The 9,144-nt window shown below is 46.9% G+C and overlaps 1 protein-coding gene across 8 annotated transcripts in view; it reads right to left on the bottom strand.

The window, feature by feature from the left end:
• Window positions 1–931: 931 nt before the first annotated feature.
• Window positions 932–9,144, bottom strand: part of LOC122574214 (broad-complex core protein-like) — a 34,572-nt gene continuing 26,359 nt past the window's right edge. For 4 of the 8 annotated variants that reach the window (XM_043741534.1, XM_043741535.1, XM_043741532.1 and 1 more), the window contains one exon: window positions 4,899–6,752. In XM_043741534.1, the coding sequence (XP_043597469.1) occupies window positions 6,034–6,752 (719 nt within the window). In that variant the 3' untranslated portion in view covers window positions 4,899–6,033. Of the gene's footprint in view, window positions 3,607–4,897; window positions 6,753–9,144 lie in introns of those variants that run through there. The other 4 variants (XM_043741538.1, XM_043741539.1, XM_043741537.1 and 1 more) reach the window with 2 other exon arrangements.

Below are 9,144 nucleotides of genomic sequence, written 5' to 3'. Positions count from 1 at the left end.
GAAGCGTTTTCTTTCTCGCTCATAACATTCCTTTCCTGTACGTTCAATGGCCATATACGCGAAACAATCGAAGGTGAAAACCTCGACAATGTTTGCGACGACGCGACGACGCGACGACGATACTCATTGTCAGCTCTATACTCTTTTGTCGTGTCGTATCGTGTCGCGTCCCGTCGTACCGCGTCGTGGAATGCAACGGAGAGGCATCTCGCATCTTTCTAGGTGGAGAAAGCGAAAGGAAGAAACACGACGGCGATTTGTTGTCAAGAAGCCGAAGGACACGAGAAAAAGCTCCTCGTGTTCGTTCTAGGGCAAAGAAAGATGGAAGTAACGGCGAATACAGGCGGTGCAGAGCTGGCGCGCGTCCTCGGGACTGGCACATAACGGCGTATTCACGACGGTCTGACCCTCGGTGCTGTGGAGCGTGAACGCGTACCCATTGACTCGGGGACGGCCACGAGGCACCTCGGGCGGCGAATATACGTGTCACGGGGTCTGGGGCTTACGTAGTACGGTGGGGTATGCGTGTATATGGGTCGGCCGGAAGCGCACGCAGGGCAACGAGGTGTAACGCGGCCAAACAAAACACAGAAAAGAAAATATAAAACGCAGCCGAGGTTGCATAATAAAGCCGCGAAGGTTAACGAGACGCACGACGTTACCCGCGTGCACCTTTCTCCGATACGTGAAAAATAACAGGGGGCCGCTCTCTCTCAGCGTACAAAAAAGAAACATTTTATTCATATAAATAATCATGGATAAATTCGAAGAATAATAATATCAATATAATAATAATTATCATTCATTATCGTAATGCAATAGTAATAAAGATAACAGATCGTCGACGATAAGTTCATTCGAAAATCTGATTAATCATAGTTACGAAACGAGAAAACAAGGATACGATAAGCGTATACGTGTGTGAGTACTATTGGACGTACGCTATCCCCGAAAACCCGATAAGAGAACAATAATAATTAAAAAAAAAAAAAAAAAAGAAGAAGAAACAAGGAGAAGTAACAATATTAGAGACTAAAAAGAGAGGAGAACAGAGTATGTATCGTATATGTGCGTGTGTGTACGTATTTATAAACTTCTATATATTCGTGTAATTACGTTCGTATCGATAAATTCAGATATAAAAGACTTTCTTATTTACATGAATACGTACGCACGCGCCCTCTACGGCGTCTATTTTCGTTTGAACAGAATTTATATGTACATTCTACGTAATAGGCGACGCAGTCTTCGTCAAGAATATTCTACGATCGAAGTCGATGTTTTTTTGCGCCAGCTTCGATTCCTTTCGAAGGGTGAATAAAAAACGCGAGAGCTATCACAATTTTCATCTCGATATCGCAGTCGCAAAATAACAAAAAGGTAACCATTAGATAGAGTTCTCGCGATAACAATAATCGTCGAAAAATCCAAAAAAAAAAAGAAAAAAAGAGACAAACGAAGTATATATATATAAAAAAAAAGAAACGCGTACCTTTCTAACAGAAAAACGAGAAAAGAAAGAAACCCATCCGAGCGATCGATGAAACGCGTCTCGAACGTAGAATAAATTAAGATTAATACTAAATTGTAACCGCGAACGATGCCACCGTTGCGTTGAACCAATCGAAATCGACCAAGCGAAATGCAACCGCTAATTTAGCAATCGACATTGATTGTCCCGACGGAATTGTTCTCCGTGGTGAGTAACGCGCGTGATGCCGATACACATCGTTCTTGTTGTTTCCGGTACCGTTACAATTTCCCAAAAATTTCGGCGCACGTGTGCAACATGGGCGAGGGGAAGGAACGAAAAAAGCGTTTCGGTAATTTTCATTGCACCACATCCCGTAAGAACGGTATATTAAGTAACTTTCCTTTGGCTGCACCTTAAGGTACCTCTACGCGTATTTCGATCGTCACATTCGTCGCTCTCTTGTTAAAGAAGACAGGTAAGAATCGCGTGCGAGCGGAGCAAAACGAGCAAGGTCGTTCGTTGCTGTTCTCAGCCAGTTCCTTCTTCTCGTTCACGAGTCTGGACGGGAAAAGGGATGAGAGAGAAAGAGAGAGGCAGAGAAAGATAGAGATAGATAGATAGACAGATAGAGAGAGAGAGAGAGAGAGAGAAGAGAGAGAGAGTGTGTGTGTGTGAGAAAGACGGAAATAGGATGAAAGGAGACGGGCGACCGCGCGTCTAATACCTCGTCAACGTTCTATACGTAGGATAAGCGAAGAACATTACGATCATTAACTTACGTTACATATTATTAACTTATATATAATATATTTTCACGTTTTTGTACTGCGACTTTTCTCGTAATATCGTGCCAGGCGATACTAACGCGACTACCCCCGATAACCACCCCTCGTAAACTAAGTAATACAAAAAAAGACTGAAAGGGGATGCTTTGCATCTTTCCTTCTTCTTCTTACGAAACGGAATAGTTAAATAAAGAAGATCGAAACGACGAGAGAACTCACTCACGAATATGGAAATCCTGACGTTCCGAATCGTTTTTGCTCGACCCGAGCACCTACCTATTTATATACACTCAACGTAACATTTATATGTATATATATATATATATCTCTTTGTAACCTTAGTAGAAAAATTAAACTTCTCGCGCGATTCAAGTGCTTCGAGGTCTAGCTTCATTTTATGTATTTTTTTTACGCTTTTTGTTCATTTTTTTTTTTTACTTTCCTTTTAGTCTATTTAATTTAAAATATTCGTCCGCTCGAACGAAAATACGAGAAACTATAATAATAATAGTATCGCCTACTATCACATGATCTTTCCCGCGACCCGAATTCAAAGACGACATTTCCCTCTACATATAGCTCCCATTTCGTAGAGGAGATAAATGCGAGTTCAATGATCCACGGTAGCGCTAGAGAACGTATGCAAAAATCGACAGCCTATCGTAAGTAAATATCATATCTCGTAATGAAAGAAACGGGACGCGTCTAGCAATCCTACGACGATATTGCCATGAAACCGATAACGTAAATTGGACCAGTGTGTAGAGGAGATTCTTTAACGACTCGTTTACGACGATGTGTGTACGTTAAACGTTAGCCGACGAATGTTTTATACTCTCGTTCTGACGGTGTACTATGATCGTCGCACACGTGAAACACTGGCACCGTTCTCGATCCCTAAATTCTCGATATCACGAAGAACGAATATCGAGAGACAGAGAGATCCAGAGGACCAAGAAATCCATCGAAGGTTTCATGGACCTCCGGCTCTCGTTTATCCCAGTCGTGACTGTTGTTGCTGTTGATCCTGGTGCTGTTGTTGCGGTTGTTGTTGCTGAGAGGTAACTCTGTCCGAGTGTTCTCTCTGCTCTCTCTCCCGTTCGCGCATCTGTTCCATCTCCTTGCGTTGCTGCTCGTTCTTGCTGTGTTGCCGATGATAGATGCTCTTGTGGTTCCGGAGGCTGTTCAGGCTCGAGTAAACCCGCTTGCAGATGTTACAGATCGGTTCCTTGCTGGGCCTGGTGTGCACGTTCTGTATGTGCCGCCTCAACCGCGTTAGGGAGGTCAGGATTTTGTTGCAAGGCTCGCATCGAAACTCATCGGACGCGCCGCTGCCGGCCAACTGACCTGGCGGCAGAACCAGACACAGGGGTTACTTTTGGTTTTGTGCTCGAACGTCAGGTCGGACGTAGGTCGGACACGTTAACACGGAACGAGGAAACCCGTTCCCCTCCGCTCTAGAGTCCTCTCTCTAGTCACACACATCGCGTGTCCCGCGATCCTCGTCAATTGTTCTCTTTCACTCTTACACCACCATCTACCACCTTTTTTTCCGAGCCGAGAGAGAGAGAGAGAATTCGTGCGCCCTTCTCGATTAGTCGCGCACATTGCACCGTCACCCGACCAAGCCGTGCTCAAACTGTCTTTTTTTTTTTTTTTATTTTTTTATGTTTGTCAATATTTTTGCGTTACTTTGGAACCACGTAATTATGCTTGCAGGTGCTACCCAGCATCTTCATCGTACGCCCATTCTACTTTTCATCTTTTCGTTATTACATTTTTATTGGACTTTTTACTTTTGTTACACACATACATAGTGGTACGGCGTGCGTGCTTTCCGGGGAAAGTACCTTCTGCTAGCGCGTCGTCTTACCATTGTCACCGTTTTCTACTTCGTCCATTCGTTCTTTTCGACGCGTGTCTTCCGGCGCAAATTCCTCGAAGCAGCCGCTTTCGTCGCGTCTTCAAAAACTCTAGGAAATAACTAGAAGAACGTTTTCAAAGATCCTTTCCGATGCGGTTACTACGTCGTCACGTGCAACTGGAAACAAATATTGGAACGAGATCGCTCGTTTGAAAATTTGCTGTTAACTGTGAACCGCGTCGTTACACGATGACAATGGCCACGACTAGATTGCAGAAGGCTCTTTGCCGGATCGGAAGGCAGCGTGTGCCGTACCGTTTTTCATCATTCATCGTTGTGCTCTTTTATTTTGTTTTTTTTTTTCTTACTTTTTTTTTTTAGCGCATTACGATAGTAGAGTGCAAGCAATTCCAAGATTCCAGTGAACGATCGTGAGCGATGACGTTAGTGTTTTCAGAGCACCAGAGATGTATCCATGTCGATGCGTATTATTTACAGCAAGACAGAGCAGAGTAGATCTTGTAGGTATACGTGTGTGGATATATATATACAAGAGTGTGATATTTGGTCTAACGGAATGATGCGATGAAGCGAACGTTTGGTTATAATATTGATCTCTGTTTCAGCGTAACGTATGATTCGCGAACGAGCAGAAATCCTATCAGAGGGGTCGAGCTTCTTTAACGGCTCAGCGTTACGTGCCACGGGTTGGTAATTATCAGTGAAACAACAATATTTCATTCCATCGAATTCTCCTTTATTTTCTCAATTCATTTCTAACGACATTCACGCTATTACTATGGGGCGACAGTTACGTTTCGCGCGGTTTACCTTAGCGTAACTACGATTCCGCGAGCGATCGATTCGTGTATAACGCGGCAAGCGACGACGACAACGTTGATCGTGTCAGCGAGGCATACTATAGAAAATGAACGGTCGCGATCGTGAGTCCGTGCATGAGAAAGGCGCAGAGACGAGGCGAGGGGGTGGCGGACGGAACGATACGAGAAACGATACGAAAAAACGAGTCTCTCAACCGTATCGGTACCGAAAAATTGTTTTTCAAGGCTCGTAGATAGATGGGTTATAGTCCAATCGACCGATAAATAGATTCGTCCTTGGTTCGAGCGTTTCGCGAGATACCAGCCTCGCGTTTCGTGCGAAAAACCACTCTGCCGGCAAAAATTCGAACCGACGACGTGTTCGCGACTCTATTCTGGCTCGATCGAGAGAAATTGCACAGCCACGCGATACGCCCATCGATAAATATACCAGCAGCTAATCGATGGGAAAACGCTACAAGGTCGACTTTATCGTCGGCACGGCGATGAACTACCCTTTTGGCTGGATCTCTGGGGTAGATGAGGAAGAGCACAGTCGTACCACAGGAGAGTGGTATCGATTTTACCGTGGAAAGACACTGGCTCGAGCCATGAACTTGGCACGAAACTAGTCCAGATGGCGGAACTTATTATTCGAAGGGTGCGCGCGTAACGCGACACGATCGACTGGCAAGGAGGAACAGGACGTTCCGCGTGAATTCTTTGAGGTAACACGTATGCGTAGGTTTCGATTCGCGACTCTCTTTGGCGTGCATCGAGGTAACTCGTTTTACGATCAGAAGACTAGGATTAATTATTATCTCGGTAACGCTAACGCAAACGTTTCAAACGAAACGAAATAACGCGACTACTCAATCAACGTGGTACTTATAAAATTATCTAAACGATGGTCGAACGTCTCTTTGCTTTCTCATGCAACGAGAAACGACGATTAATCGCGTTACAATCTCGAAGGTCGAACGATTCTGCCGTATTCTCTTCTCTTGATTCCGCGTTCCTTCGTGCGTAGATCTCTCGGGGCAAGACGGAACCTCGACGCAAATTCGGTCACTAAACCATGGATGTCGGTCAATACGTGACCTCGCATTGTTCCTCGTGTTCCTTTCGCTCTTTTCTCGCGTGGTACTGGCTCTTGTGACTGACCAGACTGTTCCTCGACTTGTAGCTTCTACCGCATTGATCGCAAGAGAGCGACTGCGGTACGTAAAAATGCGTGTCCGCCAAGTGCCTCTGAAGAGACCACGCACGAGAGAAAGTCTTCTGGCAGAAGCTACAGTAAGTGCCGGTGATCGAGCGGCTCGAGTATTTAAGTTCCTGCTCGACCTGAGTTCTGGAGGCGTCGCGAAGTTTCGACGCCGGTTGCATGTTACCATTCTGCGTTAGCCAACGAAGATCGGCAAACGGGACAGTTTCGTTCAACGTCGTCCTTGGTTGCTGGTGTTGCCTGTTGTTGTTGTTGTTATTGTTACCATTCTGCTGACGCGTCTGCTGACCATTAGCATTGTTGGCCGAGCCTCGATCCGATTGCAGATCGATCTGCTCGTTGAGCAAACAGGACTCGAGCTCGTCTATCTTCGGCGACAGAGGTTCCGACTTGAGCACGATCTGCATCTGATCGTTAATGTCGTCTAAGAGATCGATAATGGGCAGCTCCTGCTGCTGCTGGTGCCCCTGCATCATCTCGCACTGACTAGTTGCCGTACTTTGGCTCGATTGGCCGGTTAGCCGTTGACCGTCTCCGTTGGTAGCGGACTGCCAACCCCCGTCCTCCTCGGCGACCTCCCGGTCTGCAACCAAAGAGGAGGGGGCTGAGTCCATCGAGATGTCAAGCGAGATGTTCACGCCGATCGATTACCAGCGGATTCACGAGCGCGACGATCATCGTCGGTTTGCATGGCAAGAAAACCGCGACCGAGAGATCACAAAACGGATGGCAAGAGAGGGATGATGACGCGCGCGCGACAGGCCAAAGAAAAGAAGAAATCAAGAGAAACGCGGCTCGTTTCCCGGCTAAACGGATGCGGACGCTGTTAATCGTTCGCCGGCTAAAAGGAGGCAAGAATCGTAGCGGAGTATCGCGAGCAACGCGAAGACGAAGAACTGTGTAAAGAGAGCGAGAAAGAGCGATATGGGGAAGAAGGGAGAAAGGAGGGTTGAAAGGTGGACTAACGGAGCTGAGGAAGGTAGGGCGAGTGTACATTCATCGTCTCATAAAAGCCAGTATAACGTCCGCGAGGATGAGATGTCGATACAACGAGAGAGCAGCAGTAGTAATAGGAGTAAGAGTAAGAGTAAGAGCAGGAGCAGGAACATAACGGCGATGCTTCTTCTTTGCGGGATTTTACCCAGCCGGTTACCCTAGCAACGGAACCCCCCACGTACGACGCTCCTTCCCCCGTTTTTCCGTGGTGCCGGGAAGGGGATATATACCTAGGATGCGTATTATTCTTAATAACCCCCGTATGCCGTTGCGCTGTATTATGACTGATGTTGACTCTAAGCGCGGAGAGCCACGGCGATCGATAGCTCGCTACCACCGCGACTATGAGAAACAGGGAGAGAGAAAGAGAGAGAGAGAGAGAGAGGGAGAAAGAGAGAATATACTACGACTAAGGGAGGGCCAAGGGGTTGTAAAGAGGAGAGAGAGAAAGGTGAAGGAGGATAGGGCCGAGGGATCGGCGGGGAGAGAAAAATCTAAGTAGCTTCCGGATTGGTTACGCGAGTCTTACGAACTTTTGAAAGAGTTACGTGGACAGTGGTGGGGACGAAGACGGGGGCTGCGAAGCGAGGAGGCCGCCAGGAAGAACTACCCTCTCCTCGACCGCGGCCCTTTTTTCATCCGATGCGGTTGCGCGTTTCACGAAATCAGTGCGATCAAACGATAAGTCTTTTCGGATATCGGATCCTATTTAGTCACGGAGAAGCGAACCCCTTCTACGTGAACGAAAAGGACGAAGAAACGCACCGTCTCGCGCCAGTTAATGGGACGTTGTCGGAAAATTTCACGTCTCTGAAGAATTTAGGAAATTCATCGAACAGACAGAAGAGATATTCCTTTATGTCGCGGTTTAATTTCTATATATATATATATATATATATATATATAGAGAGAGAGAGAGAGAGAGAGAGAGAGAAAGAGAGCGCGGCCGCGTCTTTCTACAACGCGACGAATTGCACGGAACGTTGATCGAACTCGGTACCGATAAGAGGAGAGCGGCGGAGAGGAGGCGGTACGAACGCACCAAGCCAATTTCTTCGCGAGATACGTTCTCGCACGCTGCTGGGCACTAGCGGCGAGGCACGAAACTAAAGTGTCTCAATGAATTAAGCACCGCGACCAAGTAGACCTTCACCTTGTCTTCGAACCGTGGTGTTACGCCTCTGCCACAGATCGCGAGAGTCGTCACGATACGTAAACGAGTTTCGCCGAATTTTCAATTCCCCCCGCGAACAAATACTCGGATGAAAATTCATGCTGCGAGTCTGTCGTCGACCGTGTAACCGGTTCTTCGCCTTCCTCTCCCCTCTTACGTAACTCGCGCGGATTTGCAAAAAGTCAATGTCGAATTTATCGAGGGAAAGGTCAGAGATGCATCCGCGAGATGCGATGAGTTCGACTCGACGATCGGTCCAGAGACGGAGAAATTTGTCGGAAGAAGCGTATCGTTTTGGAAAGTGTTGCAGAAAAAAAAAAGAGATCCGAGCCATGACAGCAAATGATATAGAGCGAAAGTGTAAACGCCCCCCTCTCTCCCTCTCTCTTTCTTTCTCTCTGTCTCTCTTTCTGGCTCTCCTTCCCCTGTCTGGCCCGTTCCTAGCCCCCCTGTCATCCCATACTCTCTCGTTCTCTGTCGTACACTCGTCTTCGTCACACCCGCGCTCACTGTTGCGCAGTTTTCGAGGTCACCTCAAGTTCATCATCGATAATAGCACAAGGCGAAAACAAGCAGCTAGACCTGGGCGTCCCCGATAAGTACATACTACAGATAAAAAATTCCATCGGATTTGGTTCAGAACGAACTTTCGTTTGGCCTTGGGAGGCGCCGCGTACGCGGCCGAAAGTAAATTGCCAACGCGGATCGTTGGCTACCGAAACGAACGACAAGAGGCAGAGAGGAAAGGAGACGGCCTGAAAGAAGAGAGAGAACGAGCGAGATGAGTAAGTATCGAGTAAATAGA

Source organism: Bombus pyrosoma, linkage group LG13, assembly GCF_014825855.1.
Source record: "Bombus pyrosoma isolate SC7728 linkage group LG13, ASM1482585v1, whole genome shotgun sequence".
NCBI lineage: Eukaryota > Metazoa > Arthropoda > Insecta > Hymenoptera > Apidae > Bombus > Bombus pyrosoma.
The sequence above is the reverse complement of the archived record's forward strand: the minus strand, read 5'-3'. Positions and strand labels throughout refer to the sequence as shown.